This window comes from Gallus gallus, chromosome Z (assembly GCF_016699485.2).
Source record: "Gallus gallus isolate bGalGal1 chromosome Z, bGalGal1.mat.broiler.GRCg7b, whole genome shotgun sequence".
Taxonomy (NCBI): Eukaryota; Metazoa; Chordata; class Aves; order Galliformes; family Phasianidae; genus Gallus; species Gallus gallus.
Window position 1 is genome coordinate 789,280 of NC_052572.1, and position 21,425 is coordinate 810,704.

Genomic DNA, 21,425 nt, shown 5'->3' on the forward strand with positions numbered 1-21,425 from the left:
AACTTCAGCAATCATAACAATTTTTAGGAGACCATCCCATTAGCTCAGCTTTCCCATTGGCTGCTCTTCCTCTATAGTAGGAGTTACAATTTCACGCCTGACATCCCCTTACTCGCTCTCCTCTGTCCGTGCCTCCAGTCCCCATGCAGAGGGTTCAATGTAAGAAGGGAAATGTGGCACTGTCCTCAGTGCTGTGAGGTTTGGGATGCTCGGGGCACCACTGATGTCTCACCTTCAGCAGTGCAGCCCCAGCGCGTGCCTTTTCATTCCAGCTGAGGGTACAGTGTCAGCAGATGACCTTCGTCACACCCCAGCGCTTTCTGGGATGTAAATTAGGGCCTTTTTCCCCCCCCATCTTGACAGATAAGACGGACTCTTACTTGTACATCTCAAAAGCAGATATTTACTGCAGGCCCGCCGCTATTCGCAGCAGGTGGACAGAGATAATACCGTCATTATGTGCTCAGAAAATGCTTTGTAAAATTTGGTAAAGTATGCGTCGGACTCCGAAGCAGATAACATCTGCCTTAAAAGACCGCATGGCTGTAAACAGGGTTTAGAAAAATAGCACCCACTGCTTCTCCACGGGAGTATTGATTTTTAGTGTTGGGAAGGGTCAAATTCAAATCGCCGGCACAAAGCGCGGCCGCAGCTCCAGTAACAAAGAGTGGAGCTGCGCACCGGGAGCAGCAGCACTGGGGCAGCAGCATTCCCATGGGAGCAGCCAGCTGCACTGCTGGGACACAGAGCCTGCACCAGACCCCCACCCATGGCAGGTCTGCTCCGGGAGGTGGAGCTGGGTGCATTCAGGGAGCGGGGAGATCCGCAGGGGCTGCTGCATGGCGCCTTGCTGGTGATGCAGATGTTTTGTTGCCTGACCCCGAGGAGTAGAGACTTTTCCTTTTCTTGCAGGTCAGGGAGAGCAGAGAGGTGGCTGCCATGGTGCCAGAAATCCCAGCTGTGCTGCTCTGGAGATGGAGGAGGAAAGCAGAGTGGAGCTGTGTCCCCTGATGCCATAGAAAGCTCTCAGGCTGCATCCTGAGGGCTGAGAGCAGCATGAGCTACGCTGTGCCAACATACGTTACATATGTCATCCCATGCCACTATATGCTGGCCGGTGCCATCACGTACAACTCAGGCTGGATATTAGGAACGATTTACTCTTGGAAAATGCGGTGATGCAGTGGCACAACTGCCCAGGGAGTAGGGGAGTCCCCATACCTCGAGGAGTTTGAGAACCATGGAGATGTGGCGCTTGGGGACGTGGTCAGTGGGCACGGTGGGGTGGAGTGGGGTTGGGCTTGGGGATCCTGTAGGTCTTCTCCAGCCTTAATGATCCTATGGCTCTGTGATTCACCCGTGGCTTCAGGATGGCGGAGGGCACTTGGTGGCAGAACAGTGACAGGCGCCCATTCGAGCAGAGCCCTGTTTGTTTAGCACGTTGATCAACTTTTAGCATGTGAGTAATTACTTGAAGCCGACATTTTTCTACAGAGAAGCACTCTGGAAGATGCCTGTGCCCCGAAATCCCACACGCTGCCGCAGCTGTGCGGGGCGGATTGAAGCCCTTTAAAAATCACTCTCTCGCCTCATTATTATGCAGAGCAATTTTTCATTCATCGGGAATCTACAGCAGCATTTTAATGTGAGAAGCTCCCTACTCTGTTTCTCTTCCCCTGAAGAAAAATAGCTTAATTTCTCCAGTTTGATAGATTTTCCTGATCCTTCAAACAGTAGAAAAAGACTCTTGAAAATCGGTCGTTGGACTATCCACAGGCATTTTATAATGGCAGTAAATAGGTCTATACTGAATAGCTCTCCAGGCATCAACTTGAATGGTGTCCTTGACACTGTTATTATTATCCTCACTAAAAAAAAAAAAAAAAAAAAAAGAAAGAAGAAAGAAGAAAGGAAGAAAAAAGAAAAAAAGTAAGGAAGAAAGAAAGAAAGAAGGAAAGGAAAGGAGAGGAAAAGAAAGGGGAGGAGAGGAGAGGAGAGGAGAGGAGAGGAGAGGAGAGGAGAGGAGAGGAGAGGAGAGGAGAGGAGAGGAGAGGAGAGGAGAGGAGAGGAGAGGAGAGGAGAGGAGAGGAGAGGAGAGGAGAGGAGAGGAGAGGAGAGGAGAGGAGAGGAGAGGAGAGGAGAGGAGAGGAGAGGAGAGGAGAGGAGAGGAGAGGAGAGGAGAGGAGAGGAGAGGAGAGGAGAGGAGAGGAAAGGAAAGGAAAGGAAAGGAAAGGAAAGGAAAGGAAAGGAAAGGAAAGGAAAGGAAAGGAAAGGAAAGGAAAGGAAAGGAAAGGAAAGGAAAGGAAAGGAAAGGAAAGGAAAGGAAAGGAAAGGAAAGGAAAGGAAAGGAAAGGAAAGGAAAGGAAAGGAAAGGAAAGGAAAGGAAAGGAAAGGAAAGGAAAGGAAAGGAAAGGAAAGGAAAGGAAAGGAAAGGAAAGGAAAGGAAAGGAAAGGAAAGGAAAGGAAAGGAAAGGAAAGGGGAAAGGGAAAAAAAAGGAAAAAGGAAAAAAAAGGAAAAAGGAAAAAAAAGGAAAAAGGGGAAAAAAGGAAAAAGGGGAAAAAGGAAAAAGGAAAAAGGAAAAAAAAAGGAAAAAGGAAAAAGGAAAAAAAAGGAAAAAGGAAAAAAAGGAAAAAGGAAAAAGGAAAAGAAAGTCTGTGAGCCTCTGCATGCTGCAGTTTGCATGCGCTGACTTGGGAGAAGGCTGCAAATTCCCCTCGCCATGTATAAGCCACAGAGATCAGCGAACGGTGCTGCTTTTCACCCACATTTCCCAGTGCAGAAAAGGAAATCAATGTGCATGAGCAATTTTGTCTTCTCTGGAGGTACAAGAAGGAAAGTTTGGGGTTGCACATTTTTTGCCCTGTTGCCCATTTTCTGTTCTCTGCTGAACTCCCTGCTCAGAAGCTGCTGGAAAACGTCTTTCACAGGTCCTTGTGCCATTGTGTCATGCTGCTCTTTGCCAGTAGGCAGCTGCAGAACTTCCCTGTTGGGGTGGTTGTTCTTTGTGGCCTTTACAGCATTGCAGTACCTCTCCACACGTAGAGGTTGCACAACAAACGCTGGCGTTCATCCATACCGCCTCCAGACTTCTCCCTAACGCCATCCTTTTAACCTCAGACCTCACAGGATTAAGTCTCATGTCAAGAGGGCCACGGTGGGAAAGCTGGAGGTTAATCAGGGAGAGCTGTTTTCTCAGAATAAATAAGGTGCTTTCATTTCTTGAAAGCCACTCTGATTTTTCCAACCCACTCATAAGGCAAAAATAGTGTGCCCTAAAAATGTCACCGTGCTTTCACAGTGCTTTCACAGATTTATCTCTGTCGAGACCCAGCACAGCACCGCCTGCCTCCCAGTGCAGCCCACAGCCCGGGTGCTGCGCTGGGCTCTGCGGAGCATCACTGCCTGCAGGAGAGGGCAGGTTGTGGGTGGGAAATGCTGGCTGCAGCCAGAGGGTATCAGCATTGTTTGGTGCATTATTTAGAGCACAGTTAATGCTAACACATGAAAACAGAGCAGCACCCAATGATATTTACATCTTTATCATGCAATAAATGTTCTTGCCACCACTACTAGCATCAGCACCTCCAGTGCCAGCACCACCAGTGCCATCAACACCAGTGTCAGCCCCACCACCACCAGTGTGAGCCCCACCATCCCATTGCCAATTGCCTGGTGTGGCTCAGTGACACCCTGACGTCCCCACACGTTAGCTGGAAGTTGAGATCTTCAGGGTTGCAGTGTGACGCTCGTTGTGCCTAATGAGGGTCCTTCTGATTTTCTCCACAAGAAGGGCTGTAAGGACAGGCCAGGGGGATATCCCACAGTTTAACAAAGCCTGGAGTCAAACTCATGCCCTCAGCACTCCTCCTTGCTGTCTCCTTGAGGAAGTCCTCAGGTTGAGGACTTCATGGATTTATCCCCAGATCTTGGGAACTGCCATGTCTGCCCAGCGAATGGTCCCAGGAGTGATGCAGGACTGACTGTGTGCTCCCAGGGCCCCCTCCCTGCTCTGTTTTGCTCTACCCAGGAGTTACAAATTACACTTATTCTCTGGAGAACCACGAGCAAGGCAAGTCTCTGGGTTAGCTCTGTGCACCCATTTTCCCCTCTCTCTGACCCCGTGTTCGCAGCACTGAGCACCAGCCCTTCTGGGGACGCTGCCTTTGCAACCCAACATCTGCTGCAGAGCTTCTGAGTCCTCATATTTTTCCATGCAAACCACTTAGAAACAAAACAAGATAGCAAACACAAATCAATTCAATTGTCCTAGAATATGACAGGTTGACTTGCGACCTGTCTCATCTGGTACATGACAACGTTGTTTGCATCCTATTAAAGTGGATGACTTGTGCACTATTTATACAGAGCAGAGGTGCCTTCTGATGACAGCTTTTGAATCATAGCTCCTTCTTCATCATACAATTCACCACAAAGCCCCTCCACCAATTGACATTGCAACACAAGTGTCACTACACAAAGCAGTTTATCCTTCAACGCCAACAATGCCCCGTAATTTTCCCATAGCCTTTTACATCCCTCACCTGCTCTGCTGCTGCATGAGCAGCGTTTTGCAGCCATGGACAACCCATTGCTCTCCTGCCAGCAGCAGCCTGGCTCTCGCAGACTCCTCTGTGAAGTTCATGGGAGCTCTGCAGGACATGCCAGGTTTAATCCATCACCTTGACCACGGCTGTACAACTTTTTGGCTTGCCTTGGCCACAGTGAGTCTAGAGGAATTGTCTTGGACTGGGTATAAAGTTAATCTATATAAGTACAGTTAATCTGTATAAGTGACAAATCTTATTTTCAATATTTTGTTTTATTAAAACACAAAAAAAGAGGGCAATGGAAACATAAAATCAGTGGGAGATTCAGTCTGGTTATCAGGAACAGGGTCTTCTCCAGAGGGTGGTCGGGCACAGAGAGGGCTGCCCAGGGATGTGGTCGTGGCACTGAGCTGCCAGAGCTCAAGAACAACACCTGGACAATGCTCTGAGACATCTGGTCTGGTTTTTGGTGGTCCTGCATGGAGCAGGGAGGTGGATCTGTGACCCATATGGGCCCCTTCCAACTTGGGATGTTCTGATTCACCCTCACACAGAGGGTGGTGACGCACTGAACAGGTTGCCCAAGGAGGTTGTGGATGCCCCCTCCCTGGAGGCATTCAAGGCCAGGCTGGATGTGGCTCTGGGCAGCCTGGGCTGGTGGTTGGCGACCCTGCACACAGCAGGGGGTTGGAACTACATGAGTACTGTGGTCAAATTCCTTTGTCAGAGAGGAAAGCATGGCTGCATATTTTTTGCTATGTTTACCCAGGGTATCGAAATGCATAAAATTATTTGCCATAACTTGGGCTCACCATAATTTAAGTTTCACTCTTCCTTTCAGTGACAATCCATTTTGTCTGCTGCTGCAGGCCTGGCTAATGGCAGTGTAACTGTTGTAACATCATTTTCTTTCCTGCAAGATGCTCACTGACCTTTGCAAAGCCGTCCTCTGCGCTGTTTCTCTGGTGCTATGCTCTCGAATCACCCTGGTTGTCACAGCAGGTGCAAATCTGCTTGCTGCTCTTCCCAGCTCTGATCTCAAGCCTTGCTCCTGGACAGGTTTGGTGTTTTCTTTTCCTTATTTTGCTTTCTTTTGCAATGTTTTGTTTTGCTTTGCTTTAACACCTGATCCCTTTTGTCACAGTGGACCCATGATCCTTAATGCATTTCTGCATCTGCTCCCTGCTCCAGCTGCAAACTCTTCAGTAAGGGGCCAAGTCCAGCTCCAGGTTTGTGAGCCCAGGGTTGCATGTTGGTCTCAGGACTTCCCAAGCAGTTAGCAACCAGCAAACACCGAGACCAACCCAGGACCATCTCCAGAACAAATACACGCAGTCACTGAAGCACTGCACGGGCAGAACAACTCATACATTCCTGATTTCAGGAAGAGTGTGGGAGGAATTGGATCTCAGCATGGATGGAAATGACAGGTGAAAAATCTGTTGCCAACACCTGAAAGTTCAGCTCCGGGCATGACCTCAGCAGCTCCAGGGCATTGGGTGGGCTCTGAGTTTGGTGCTGTGTCTCCTCTGCAGGGTTTGCTGCTGCAGCAGTGCCTGCAGCCCTGCTCCCAGCACCCCACACAACCTGCTTTCTCCCCACCCGCAGCCACTGCCCTTCTCCATCTGTCTCCTTGCAGGTCAGCCTTTTCTTTGCTGCTTTCTCTGCATTTCTTTTGTTGCCTTTAGCTCTCTGCAGGATGCTGGGCTTCGTGCTCTGTCTCATGCCACATCCGACATCTCCCCAGCACTTAGCAACACGAGGATCCTCCAGCTGTGTGCTCCATCCCATTGCCCACTGATGCACGATCAGCTGAAGGACCACCACTCCTCCAGGGTACACAGAGCACCTGATTCTAATGAACTGTAACTCAGTCTTGTGGCTGTTCCACCACCACTGGTTGCAGCTATTCTATGGGTGAGTTCCAAAGTGCTGCCCGGCAGCAGCTGAGGAGCAGTGGTGGTGGCGGTGCCCTGGGGCAGGACAGGACAGCCTGGCCCCCATCACAGCCCCACACTGCCCCTTGCACCCTGCCGGTCACCCCTGTCCTCCTCTGTGCTTCCAAATTTCAGTATTTCAGACTGGATAAAGGGAGGAGGTTCCTCACGGAGCTCAGGGAGCATTTGGACGCTGTTCTCCATCGCAGTTTGGGTGGTGGTGCATGGGGACAGGGGTTGGACTCAGCACTGTTGTGCTCCGCCACCCCCCACCTCCCTATTGCATCCACCTCCCTGCAGTTTTGCTAATTACAGCCGACACCATGCCAGCTTGGCACTGCCGCTGCCCTTCCCGTAAGTGGCAGAGGCAAATCATTCCCTGCTTCGTTAGGAAGTGAGACTCTCCCTCCCCATGGGCCTCGTGCATGGTTTACTGGAAGATTTTTCTCCCCTGGCCCTGACCCTATGCATCAGTGTGTAACTGGTGCCAGGCTTTGTGGTGCTGGGGCTGAATGTGTGTGCCATGGGTCAGGGTGTGTGGTGTGAGCTCTGCTGCACCACATTTTCCCCACTTGCCACTGATTAGCTTCCTTTCACCTCCAGTGCAAGGTGTGACTTCCAAGGTGACTTCTGCTTTAAAGAGATGCCCAGCTCCCCTGCTGCACCGTGGCTGCAAGGTGGGGGGCATCAGCAGGAGCTCACTGAGGGCAGAAGAGCAGAGGGAGCGCTGAGGGACATTGCTGGTGGTTGTGCCTGACCTCACATGGGCAGGGAATCCCATGGATTTCCCATCACTGTGCAGAGCCGTTGTGATGTGGCCAGGGGGACGCAGACAGTTCTCTCCTTACACTGTGCTGAGTGGGAGCAGGGCTGTTGTACGCCAGCAGTGGGGATGCGGGCTGCTCCCTGGGGGTCCCCAAATGGGACCAGAATGGGGCTAGGCACAGCGCTGGGGAAGGGGGGGATGCAGGGACTGAGGACCCTGTTCAGCCCAGGCTGTGGCTCAATCCCCTCTGCTGTCACCTTGGGAATGGTCCCACCTCGGTCGTACTGCTGCTGTGCCCCTGGAGCCCAGCAGGGCGAAAGAGACAGCATTTGGTGGCGGGAGTTTAAACCATCCAGGATTTAGATTAACCCAGAAAGAAGGGTGGGTGAATTGAGAGCACTGAATTGGGACGTTCAGCAGTAAATTACAGCCCTCGGTCTGCAAACTGCCCGATTCAGTGCCGGTCAGAAGTGAGCAGCCCCGTTCGGACACCCCTGTGGTGGGCCCTGTGGTACAGTGTGTCTGGAGGAAAGCAAACACGGATTTCCAGCCAGGTGAACCACCCTGTTGGTCCTCTTTATTTGTCCTTTTTCCTTTTTTTTTTTTTTAAAGATTTGTGCCTGTTATTCATGCAGCTGGGAACTGACTTTTCAGCCGTGTCAATCCCTTGCCTTGCTGGGAAACCTAATATCCAAAAATAAAAATCTATATTTAATACCCAAAGCGCATCCAGCAGTTACATAATTCACATCCCTCGGCTAAGGACGGTAATGAGCGCTCTGCATTTTTAAACCATCGGTTAATTGTCTGCCTCCTCCCTGGCAGTGCAGATCAGACGGAAAAGGCAGAAAATGAATCCCACAAAACCACATCTGACAGGTTTAAAAATCTATTTTCCTACCAGGAAATATGGGAAGGAGAGGTGATTAATGAGAGACCACGAAGAAAAGGTTTTATCTAGCAGATTAATTCCAACGTGTGTTTAAACCCGCAGCAGCGCAGCGGCGTTTGGTCACCTGGAAAATCCAGCGGGCCTAATGAGCAAAATGCCAACTTTGTCGGAGTTAGGATTCCATAAGCAAGGCCAACAGACCTGCGTTCTTAACGTCTGCTTGTGCTTTCCCATGCAGAGACAAATAACAAGCGAAGGCGAATGAATCTGGCATCCCGGAAAGGGCAATCATTTAAAGCTCCCATGTTCAGGGAGCAATTAATTATCCAAACCTGCAGTTTTGGAGAAGAAGATATTTAATCTCTCGGAGTCCCTGGCGACTCGGACCTCTGACCTCGGAACCGCGACCTCAGCACCGCGCTGCCTCCCGTGGGACGAGGGAACCGCAGGGCCATTGTTTTGTAAACAATGCTCCCATAAATCTGGGAGGCACTGCCCGGGAGCCTTCCTGCACGAGATGGGCTCGGAGGCACAAAACGGGCTCAGGGCAGCGCAGCTCACAGCTCGGATGCTGCTTTCCTGGCTCAGTGTCTCGCTCACAGGCTCCAGCCTGAGCAGTGACAGGGTCTGGAAGCTGCTCACCTGGTGCTGCGTGCAATTGTCTTGCACTTTGTTACCAGCTGCATTACTGACATCAGTGCCTACACAATTCAAAGCTGGCGTTACCTTGTGCAAAAAAACCAACCCGGATGTGTGAGTGGGGCTACGGCACATTTTCTGGCACAATCCTTCACTTGAATTCTGCTCATGTAAATAAAAGCTAGGATGGGGCTTATTTCCTGTGTGCAGAAACAGTCTCCAAGGAATGACTGTCCGAGTTCTGGCAAAGAAAGCAGCACAGACCTGGAAAAGGAAACTCAAAGTTGAGGCTCATTCTGTTTTGAAACAGTGAAGGACTGCATGATGCAGCCGATTTCCTGCATACAGCTTTTCCTGCATGCATAATGCAGCTGATTTCCTGCATATATACAGCTTTTCCTGCATCCTTTTTCTACCAGAGCATCTATCTGAAGCCAGAGGAAAGGAGATTTCTTCCAGAGTTGCTGAGGGAATCTCACCTGTGAGCCACGGACTGCGGGTCCATGAGGGATTGTGGTATTGAATGTCTGCAGGAGCTGTGAAAGGCAGGTGACAAAACCTGAAGGATTATTTCCTCTCAAACAGAATAATTACTCGTCACTGCAGATCGAATAAATAAGATGTCCCTGATAGGTGGTTTGTGGTTCCAAGTTCACACGTCCCATTTATGCTCTCTCCAAATATCTTATATCATTTGTGAGACAGCAGACCATTAGGGAGCTGATATTAGCCTCACCTGCAGGCTTATATGAGAAGACGAATTACTGAACGTAGTCAAGGTATCTCTTCTGCACAAAAACAGTACTGAGATGCAGGTGAGGAAAATGAGAGCACTGAGCAATGGTTTCGTCTAATTCCTCCATGGATGGTGCAACGTGCTGGCATTGACCACAGGGAACCACAGCAGGGATCGTGCAGGTTTAGTAATTAATATCATAATTAATATCATAGCCAGAGCTCTGCCATACCTTATGAGCAGGTGGACATCCCCAGTAAACCGAAACGTACGGACAGCTGAAACAGGTAATGGTGGTGGTGTGGTCTGAAGACTCCTCTGCTTCCAGTTTCCCATGGTAAGCGTTCCCCCGAGAACATCTAAGCCTCACCCTAAACTTCCCCATTTTCCAAGTCAATGCACTTGATGGGAACTCATCGCGCTGCTCTCCCTTTGATTACGAACCCTGCAGATCTTCCGCAGTGGAACTGTTGCCAATTTTGCGTCGGCTGAATCCATTTCACTTACAGAGCTCCTAAAGGATGCGGGTTGGTTTTGGGCTCCTGGTTCCACTCGCTTGTTTTCGCCTCTCACAGAGGTCCTGGCCTGCAAACAGTGCTATCCGGTGCTGCTCCTCTGCCTCACAGCAGACACAGACACATACATACTGCGTTTCCTATAGCACAAACTGCTCTCAGGGAGTCCCCGTGTTGGACACACTGCTTAAGCATCATTTTTTTTGAGTGTTTTCGCTCTCGCCTTTCCCGATTTTTAGCCAGCTAGTAAAAATCCATGGGCTTGTCTTCCCACCTGCGAGCCACCTGACGTCCTGTGCTGATCAGTGCAGCTCGCGGGGCTCCAGCCTGGAAGGACGGGCTGCAACCACTGCCCTCGGCCTCCCCTTCCCCTGGCTTCAGCTGCTGCTCCCTCCAGGCCGTTGTGCTGCTGCCGGGAGAGCCAACAGAGCTGCAGCTTTGGCAAAGCAAACATCCACCAGCTCAGCCCCTCGCTCAGCACAGCCAGACCTAAGCAGGCCTGCAGGCTGCAGTCACACCCGACTCTGCTCCCGGGGCTCAGTGCCCGGCAGGGCTTCTCCTGCAACTCAGGGGAGCAGAGGGGCAGCACAGAGGCCAGCTTGGTGTGCAGGGCAGGAGGGCTCAGCCATGGCTGCACTGTGCTGCCCTCACAGCCTGGGGGACAGAGCTGCTGCAGGGGCAGATGTGGGCTCGTGAGCCACGCAGAAAGGCGTGTGTGTAGACATGGGTGGCAGCAGTAGTGGGGAATGGCAGGAAAAGCACCATTTCTACCACTGCCACTGTTTAGCAATGGGGCTTAGCACTGGCAGTGAGCACAGCCGGGCCTGGCTCGGGGCCTTGCATCCCCAAGCACACAGCACTGAGAGCTGAGCAGGACAGCCAGGCATGGGGCACTGAGGTGCACACACTGTGCAGCAAACTGCTGCCAAGAGCCCTGGCCAGAGGAGCGGGGCAGCCAGCAAGGCTGGAGGTGGTGAGAGCTGGCCTGAGGTGGGTGAAGCAGCACCACTGCTGTGCACCGCCTGCCAAGAGCAGTGCGGTGTTATTTCGGGAAGCAATTTAATGGTTTGCTGATAACTTTGATTGCTTTCATGTCAGGTTAGCTTCTAATCTGGGTTCCGCTTCACTTCTTTCTCTAAAATAGCTCTGTGTGATTAAACCACACCGGAGCAGCACCGCACGCACGCTGATGGCCGTGCCCCTGCTCACGGTCCTCCCACCACGTGCCGGGCTCCACGAGCACACTGAGCTGTGGCTGCTGGCAGGAGCAGAGGGCACGGAGCTGCTCTCTGCTCCTGACGTGGCACAAACAGCAGAGCTTGCAACACCTCCGTGATAAACGCGTGCTTCTGCCAGCAGCAAACGCTGCTGAGTGTCTGCCCCTGCACGTGGAGGGCACGGCATTTACACTGGGTTCCTTCAGCTCTCGCGTGATGTTTGGTATAATATATATTTTTAATAGGATCCTACATGAGCAGAAAAATGAAGATCACATACTTCATTAAACCAAACTGGAGGAGCCAGCAGGAAACAGCCATCACATCTCATCTCTCTGCTCGGGAGATACAAAGCAGACGGTTCACTTGGGCACGCTGAATAGAGGCTCACCTGGAACGGGAGCACAACCTGCCCTGTGTCATCACAGCAGCAAGACTACCGGGGGGCATTTGCCAATAAAGGGGCACTCGTCAATAAAGGGTCGCTCCCTATCTAAGAGCTCCTCTTGTTGCAAATCCAGCCTCTTGAAAGGCTCGTGTTTTAAGGTTAGATCCTCCAAAAGTCTGCCAACAGCACGACTGTTTCCACAGCACTGAACAACGGCAGCGTTGTGCTCCGCCTGCGGCTGTCCCAGCAGCTGGAGCGGTGCTGGCACACACAGCTGGGCATGCTGCAGGTTGGGGTATTGCTGTCCCCCCTGCACAGCCACTGCCCCGTGAAGTCACTGCTGGGCTGGGAAATGGCTCCTGTTCCCATGCTGAGCTCAGCAGCCACTGCTAAACTGCTGTACACAGCCACGAGACAAATACTGGCCTGCGGCAACCCCCTCTGTGCCGTGGTTTCCCACTGTCTGCCCAGTGACAAGAGCAAGGGCAGTCCTTCAATTGTGTGCAGACTTCACAAATATCCTCCATCCACGTTGCCAGGAGTCTGGCAACTGATGCCACAGGTAACATAATCGTTCCAGCCACACTTGATGCTTCAGCTCCCACCCTAAGGCACGGGACGCTCCAGACAGAGCATCTCCTCCCACCTGGGGCCATGCAGACGTCTCACCCCAGCATCTCTGGTTCTGTCTTTGCTGCTGGTGTCAGTACTGAGAGCTGCAGAGAGGAGCATTTTCCAGAGAGAAAGAACTATTTGCTAAAACGATTTTGCCTGGCCCGAGTTTTTTGGCAGAGCTGGCAGGAGGCCGAGCGGCTTGCTCTCATAAGGAAAACATGATCTAGGTTTAAAAACCTGCTTCAGCTGGTGGAACAATAGCTGCGCTTACTGCTGCAATAAACCTGTAATTGCTTTTAAATGAATTTTAATCTGATTTCTGGCTAAACTGCAAATGAAGTAATCGTATACAACCTAACATCTTAACTACTTCTCTGTCAAGCAGAATTCTGTCGTGATTTCACAGTGGTGCTGTGCATTGCTGAACAGGTGACCATGCAGCTCCACACTTCCGTGCATTTCATTGCCGATCATTATCATCCAATTCTTCTTGAAATATTTGCTCTAGCATCACGGGTGCAGACTGACCTCAAGGTACATCAAAGGCTGCAGCTCGCTGGTGTCCAGCCCTGCCCCAGTGCTGGGACATGCTGTTTAAAATCGGTTACTGCAGTAAATGAGTATCTGCCCTCCCCACCTCCACGTTTTAGGCCGCTCCAGTTCTTGGCAAATTGGTTTCTAATTTACAGAAATCAATTACAACCATATATTCTAAATGTAACAATCAACGAGGATCTTCCCGTAGATGTCACTCCGACTTCATTTTAAAAACAAAATCAACATTCAAAAAGCTGCGCTGCTGCAGCAGAAAGTTTCACCTTTTAATTTTTCATACAAGATTAATTTTTAATTTTCAGACATCAGAGATAGAGAGAAGTTCCCCAGGAGCCTTCCTGTTCAAAGAGCACTCCAGGCAACTATTGCCATCAAGTGTCAATTTATCACAGCTAAGGCTTGGACTGCCCAATGCATATTTTTACTGATATTTTTGTTAAGCCCCAACCATGATTGCTGTTGGGGTTGTGGTGTTTGCTAAAGGGCAGGCTCAGATGGGACATCTTTTTTTGGAAAACAAGAGAAATCTGACTTTCCCTGCTGCAGAACATCGGGTCAGACCTGTGTCTGCTGTCCAGGTGCAGCCACCAACTGCACAGCATTGCCTCCATAGCTCTATTCAAGCATTTTCCTTATTCCCGTTCTGCTCAATTTTCTTGGCTGTATGTGCTGCAGTTCTGGCATACAAACTTTATCTTTTACAGTCTGAATGCCGTACTGTATTCATGGGTGCAAGTGGGATTCTAGGTGTTGATCACTGCTCAATACTCCTCCAAGTGCAGCATGACTCACTTCACACGTTTTCAGGAACGCCTGCTGGGTCTCTTGCAATGGGTCTCTTGCGAGCTCTGGAAGCTGAACGTGGTTCCTGTCCCGTCAGGAAACAGGGATCCCGGCCAGCAGCAGCCCCTCCATCTCCCATTCTGGACAGAAGGCTCAGGTCTGACCTATGTGCCGCAGCTGTTGAAGGCGGCACGGGCAGAGGCGATGGCCAGAGGACACTCTTGGTTTTGGGTTCCAGCACACCAGAACTCAAAGTTCTAAGGCAAAGGCTTCCTAAGAGTTCCAAGTGTTTTCTAAAGACAGTTCCTGCAGCACCCAGCGGACTTGGTCCATCTCTGGGTCCCATCCAATTTCCGCTACCAACACATTGGCTTTTAAATATGTAAGCTACAGGCAAAAAATATTAAAGGTTTTCCATTCACGCTGCTTTGTTTGAGTATGACTCATTAACTTGAAAAAGTGTTATGGCTACAAAAATTTGCTACAAAAATCACTTTTTGAGACCAAATTCAGCCCACTCCAGAACACTGCTGAGGCCATTGGTAGACATTGTTGTATCCATCTCCACGCAGAGGAAAGCTGTGCTGTCCACACAGGGGTTTCAGTGGACGCCTGGGATCCTGGCATGAAATGTGCATGCAAAGGCAAGCCTGGAGATAGCCTCCACCCTCCACAGAATCATTAAGGTTGGAAAAGACCTCAAAGATCACCAAGCCCAAACCCTACTCATCCCCACTGACCATGTTTCTGTGTGCCATAGCTCTGCTTTTTCTTCCCCATCGTTAATCTGCTTCACTAAAGGTATCGTGTCCTTTCCATCCATTACACATGGGGTTGAAAGCAGGACTCTCTCTGCCCTGACTCTGCGCTTGCCCGTGCTGTCCTCGCACTCAGGAGGCTGCAGAAGGGACTGCACGTCCCCCCTGCACCTGCCTGGGGAGGCCAAACATGTGCGGATGGATTTCTGAGTCAGCTGCAAGGAATGCTGATGGGCCACAAGACGCACACGCAATGTAAAGCAGGAACATTACGCTCTCTGGAAAAACTCTTTGATCAATACATTTGATGTAGTTTGCACTGACCTCAGTGGTCTGCATCTCCAGAAAGCTTTGTTTTCAAGCGGGTCTGACACACTTTGAAGAGGACAGAAGCCACGCAAGCAGCGGGAAGGAAGCTTTGTCTCACCTGCGATGGCCTCGTACCCCTCACCACCAAAGGCAGCAAACTGGATGTGCCTGGCAGGGCTTTTCTTCCTCCTGTTTTTTCCCCTACAAATCTCAGGTGATTTCTCATTTCCAGTATCTTGTTCCAAATACCGCTAATTAGTGGACAAATGCTGCTGCACCAGTTCAAGCAGAATATTGTGTGACAGTTCGGAGGTGATCACGCATACGCAATTAATAATGTAGAAGTACATCGCTCCTTATCTCCATCACCTCTCAGACCGGCTCGTCTCCCCCAGCCTTAATGCATGCTCTTTTAAGCTGGAAAAGAGAGCACCTTCGCAATTGATCTCATCTGGCTCTTCCTCTGCCTCCGTGCTCTGGATTACATTCATCAGGCGACGCTGCCCGTGATGGGATTTTGCCCCTCTAAGTCACAGCTGTGACATCCAGCACCAGAACAGGGAGCAGGGCACCGTGCAGCAGCGACACTGAGGACGTGTGCTGTTCCTGCCCTGGCTCTCAGCTGAACCCGGCAGCAGCTTTTGGTCATTTCATTGCAGAACTCGAGCGCGCAGCCAGATATTAAATTATCAAAAAAATGATGCTGCATAAATGAAAAAAATATTGATCTTTTGGCATCAAAATGCAATCATGCCGAATCAAAAACAATTAATGTCCCTGAATGCAGATATATAGCAGGAAATAGGCATGTACTTTTTATAGGCAAATTGCTTAAGGTACAATATAGGCTCTGGCATATTTTCATTTCTATTAAATGAGGAGACTGTATCTCCAAGCTCACCGAGTTGCCTACATTTGAGCATTCCTATGCACAAATCACACAGTTTATATTTTGCAAGGTAAACAGCAAAACCCAGCACATCTAATTTTTGAAATTCTTCTGGCTTTTCTTTTTGACCTTTGGTATTTGTACGTATCGATGCTCTCTAAAGCATTGCACAAAAACACCTTGAAGTGTCAAGCTTTAAAAATGAGTCTTCTTTTCTCTTTCTCCTGTGTAGCCTGGATTATCTTGGCCTTGTCAAAATACATTCTCTAGTTAGAGGTTGGAAATATTTCCCTCCTGGCTCCCAGGTATTGATTTTTCACCACTCAGCTCCGCTGTCAGCGGCGAGGGGAAAGGTGAAAGTTCACCCAGATCTGCCTGGTTCTGCCCCCCGCCAGCACCGCGCCCCCCACGCCGGGTCCGTGTCAGCACTGCTGCCGGGTGCCATTCACCTAAAAGGAAACCCTGGGGCCACCAATACTTTAACATGTTCGTGTAGGGTGAAAACTGAGGATTCACCCGGTTCCTTTGTGTTGCTGCTTTTTTTTTTTCCTTCCCGTTTGCTTTGTTTGGAAGGGTTATTTGGTAACGTCTGACCCCAGGCAGACCCATCCCTGGAGCTCTAGCACATTGTGGCACACCTGCACCAGCCCCACATTGCTTAGGATTCCTCAGCAAGCAGAAGTAATTGCAATTTAAAAAATAATCCGTATTGCAAATGCACCTTAAACATTCTCAGGACCCCGCATTCCATGCTAGGAAATGTTGCTACTTGCATCAGTTACCCTCTTCGGAGGAATTTGAACCAGATGACAAGGAAAGCATCACCTTGCAAACACTGGTGCTGCTGAATTTCTGGAAGACTGCAATTCCTTTGTCTGCTTCAGCCACACTGCTGGAGTTACAAGAACTTCCTTCCAACACCTTCCACCCTTTGCACTGAGGCTGCAGGTCCCCCCAGCACGACAGACAAGACGTTGCTTAAGCTGAGTTTCAAATGAAAAAAAGAAGTTGGTGAAAAAAAACGTAGGATTCATAAATCAGAGGCAGGGAATTATTTGCATGCCACCTGGCTGATGCCATAACAACAATGCTCTTCGATACAGCTCAGATTTATTTCACAAGCATATTTACACCAGGGTATGCAGTATACATACAGCAGACCAGGAGTGGACTCCAGAAGTTGCTCGAGAGGCAGACACTTCAATCATTTACCATACATGGTGACTTCCATCATTACAACACTTTCATACAGGTGTCTCATCATGTCATCTTTTTGCTTGTAAACTGCCAATGAAGCCACATACGTCTCCACATTTACAAGGACAAGTCCAAATACAGTACTAACAAATCAATAAAGCACTAAAAGCTTACACTGGAATGACAATACAAATTTTACTGCAGTGCTGAGAGACCAAGGCTGTGAAGATGAGGACCGGGGCAAACAAAGTCACCACAGTGGGGGCTGTGTCCAGCCCCACTGATGGATCCTGGACCCCAGTGGGGCAGGAGCTGACCCGCAGCACTGGGAGGAAAGGAACGACCTCTCTTCTGCATTTGAGAAAATCCATTACACTTCTAGCTTAAATCAAACATTTTAACGTATATATAATTCAAGATGTTTGCTCACTACACCACAAAAGGAAATCATTGGAGGCCTATGGTCCACCATTCCCGTGGGGGTTGCGTTTTGTTTCTGAAAGTAAACACATACACATCTTGGAACCTACCCTAATGTAACTGATGGGATCCCAGAATGCCTACGGGGGAATGCTTACAGTGCACCCTGACTCTCCTTGTGCATCTAAACCTAATGCTGCAGTGTTTCAGACTACAGATGGAAGGTCTCTGTTAGCTCTTCTTTCTATCTTTAACCTTCAGAGTTACATACGCATCTTTATGAACACAAAGTACATGCATGTTGTGTTAGTTCACTTAGAAAAAAGACCCTGATACTCTATGACAATGTTCTCTACTACACACTACATTCCTGCGAGATAAAGGGATTAAATTTTATGGCAGTTTGTGTTTAAACATTCCTAATGGTCTTAATTTCTTGCTCTTTTTTTAATTGGCATTTCTTAATTTTTAAACAGCAAACAGATATGTATCCGCCTGGGCTGTAAATCTCACCTTCATGTGCAATGTACTACTACACAGACCAACTTAAAAAATAAAAAAAATTTTTTTTAAAATCAATGCCTTTTATATTTAGAAGCCATTTAATAAATTAATTTATTCCTTTCTGGGGAAGGGAGGATTTTGTAAGTACCATTTTTACTTTATCATGTAAAGGCAGCCTCCTTGTTTCTGCGAGCTTTTCAGACAAAAATGGCAAAGAGAAAGCTATACAAACATATACATCAATATTTTTAAATAAAATAGTATTTCATAGATTTGTTTCTGCTTTATTGTGAGCATAAACCAGCATACTTCCACACGATTAAATATTTCACAGAATTAGATATGTAAGAAGGAAACACAGTCACAGCTAACATTACACAGGAATATTCCTACTGAAGAAATGGTTTCAGTATATCCGTTCAAATAACTTATTATTTTTCATAGTTTTTCTTGCCAGAATTGTTAACCACTGACACCATTTGTGCTGCCTCCCAGGGCTTGCTGTGACCCCATGTTCCTGCAGTGAAGGAACATGGCCCTGCCGCCGCCAGAGCACAGCCCAGCTTCCATGTGGGATCCAGCACAAATGGGAGCAGCTTTGGGAAGAAAAAGCTTTTTATGTTCTTCAAAATAAATACCTTCATTGGTAGCAAAAAACACCTTTATATATAAATACTCCTCTGTTCAAGTTTGCTAGTCAATCTTAGAGATATTTTCTTTATTTACATGTGAATTGTTATCCTTTATTCCAGACTACAGCAAGCAATGGCTGAGCACAGCAGCACTTCAATCCCTCAGAAACTGTCTTTTTCTGAGGAAATGTGCCCCTTCCACTCAGAACAGAGGCCATTCAACTCCTGCACACTCAGCTAATTATCCCCAATTAATTAGGCCCTTATTAAGAACCCTCTAAGACACACCACCTAGTGATCATTCAGCGGTCACTAGAAGGAATACATGTAAACAGGGCCTTTGGTAAACCACAGAGGCTCTGTGAGCACGTGGAACCAGGCCACCGGCATGAGGCCAGCAGCCACCGGCCAGGCCACGGCACACAGTCAGGGTGAGGCTGGGCCTCCCAAAACCACAGCTTCCTCCACCCTGCTGCAAAGAGAACCCAGCTGGTGCCATGGCCTGGCAAAGCGGGCAGAGCCACAGCCCGGCAAAATGGGCAGAACTGTGGCCTGGCAAATCAGGCTGAACTGTGACCTGGCAAGGTAGGCAGAGCTGTGACGTGGTAAACCAGGCACAGCCATGACCTGGCAAAACAGGCACAGCCACGGCCTGGCAAACCAGGCAGAAGTGCGGCCTGGCAAACCAGGCACAGCCATAACCTGGCAAACCAGGCAGAAGTGCGGCCTGGCAAACCAGGCACAGCCACAACCTGGCAAACCAGGCAGAAGTGCGGCCTGGCAAACCAGGCAGAGCCATAACCTGGCAAATCAGGCAGAACTACAGCTTGGAACACTGGGCAGAGTTGTGACCTGGCTGGTCCTGCCCTGTGACCAGAGGACAGCAACGAAGAAGGGAGCGTTACATGGAGTGCTGACAGAAACACATTTCAGTGCAGGCAGCTTCCCCTAGACCACGAAGCGGTGCTCCTTGCCATCATGGGCCATGAGGATGACGTTGCGGTTGGAGGTCCAGATGAGGCGGGCCAGGCGCAGGGCGTTGTGCGAGCCAGGGGAAGCGGGCTGGACAGGTGGCACCTGGTAGGTCTTGATGCAGCGCAGCTGGGGTGCTGAGTTGAGCATGCCGATGCTGCCCAGCAGTGACGTGTTCATCTGCAGAGACAGCCAATGGTGAGGGGTCTCCCAGCCCACCCAGATCAGGCCCAAGTGACATTTCACCAGACCCACCCGGACCGGCCAAAGCAGCGCTGTGAGTGCCCAGGTTCTGAGCATCGTGCTAGTCCCTGTAGCATCAATGCACAGCACACAGCTCTGCAAAAGGAAAGTCTGAATAATGCCAGCAGGTGCATGGCACTGCTCTTTGTGTGGAGCTCACAGTGCTACCAGCAGGCATTGTGAGCAACGTTTCCACAGCTGTGTACCTGCTTATCCTTCCAACACAAGAGAAAGGAAACTGGTACATGACTAAATGGAATGTAAATTACAGTCAAAACCTTGAAGCTCCCCTCCTACGCACAGAACTCAGTTACATTCAGCAATCGAGAACCACTTCACAGACTCACAGAACGGCCTGGGTTGAAAAGGACCACAATGACCATCTCGTTTCAACCCCCCTGCTGTGTGCAGGGTCGCCAACCACCAGAGCAGGCTGCCCAGAGCTCACTGCTTGTCCCATATCTTTTTTTTTCATTATTTTTCTCCTTGCCTGTGCCTTTCTCAAGTTGAACTGTGAGATTTAAATCAATAAATTAGCTAGGAAAATTATACAGTTTATTTACTGCTTTGAAAAATCCCACACTTCGCCTGTAGGTCTTTATAATTAAAGGTTTCTATTCAAATTTTAAAGAGAAACATGGAAAGCCATTAAGATTATATCTATGCTAGAATATTTTTGTCAAAATAATTAAAACGCCGAAAGTGAAATCACGCAAAATTAAGAAGAATCATCCTAACAGTTGCAAACAGAAAAAAGCAGAAGTTTTATTATTTTCTGCTAGATAAACGAAGCACTCAGGAGAGATCTGCAGAGTTCCACTCTCCGGAAGGCAGGGCAGTTACTGCTGATACATGCTGCCTCACTCCATGGTTTACAAACAAGCTGCCTAGCCCTACGCCTTACGAGCACTCCTTTACTTGGAAAACCCTCACGCACGGCGCTCCTTTAGGAGTCTGTCCGTGAGCAGGCAGACGGCTGCCGTGCCGAATCCCTGAGCGTGCCATGTGGAGCCCTGGCAAATCCCGGGACATGGCAGTCGTGCTGCTGCTGATCCCACGCTCTGAATTCTGATCAGGACAAAGTACAAGCCATTACTTTTTCCTGGCTCTTCTCAGCAGCAGAATGGTGTCAGAGAGTGTAAATCATGGCATCTCTAGCAGGGAGCATGCATGCACCACTGACATTTTCACAATTTAAATCATCTTGAGTAATAACCCTTTTAAGATGACTAATGTTACTGATTTTCCTGCATTAATAATAGTGCCAAATGGAATACAGAAGGGAAAAAAAAAATCACTAGTGCACGAGGTCACATTTTAAAACTAAATGTGTAGGTATATTTAACTCTTTATGTAAAAGCCACCTCAACGTGAACATTTATACACCTGGAAGAATGTGGCAGCCCACAATTTAAAACACGTGCCTGAATTTCTACTCCTGCCAGTTTTACAAGACCTGCTCTGATTGCTTTCTAGACTTCCCCGGAGCACTTAAATTGAGCAAGTGTAACTGATGGATGAAGACTCTTGCTGTTCCCATTTACTGTTTCAGAAAGCACACGATATAGTGATGGATAATTTAATAATTATCATGGCACCTGTAAAAATAATGAATGGCAACAGAAAACTAGGGGAATATGTTAAAAACTAACTAATAATAATAGGTATAGTGAGTTCTATTATATAGTCTGATTACTGCAAAACTATATTATTTTGATAGTCTAAACAAATTGGTTGATCAGGTCAATTTTTAAGACTAAAGTCATTTAAAGGAAGAAAAAATTCTGGTGAGGGAATGTAAGCAGCAATGAAGGCCTCTTCTGTGCTTATCTGTCCTGCCAAGCTACACATACACCTATCCACAATTGATAAAACAGTATTTCTACAGACACCATCACAAAGATTGCTCC

The 21,425-nt window shown here is 48.8% G+C and overlaps 1 protein-coding gene across 4 annotated transcripts in view; it reads right to left on the reverse strand.

Moving 5' to 3' along the window:
- Positions 1-16,640: 16,640 nt before the first annotated feature.
- WDR7 (WD repeat domain 7) overlaps positions 16,641-21,425 on the reverse strand; it is a 115,785-nt gene continuing 111,000 nt past the window's right edge. For all 4 annotated transcript variants that reach the window (XM_004948991.5, XM_040655973.2, XM_040655974.2 and 1 more), the window contains one exon: positions 16,641-19,452. In XM_004948991.5, coding sequence (XP_004949048.1) covers positions 19,249-19,452 — 204 coding nt within the window. In that variant the 3' untranslated portion in view covers positions 16,641-19,248. The remainder of the gene's footprint in view (positions 19,453-21,425) is intronic.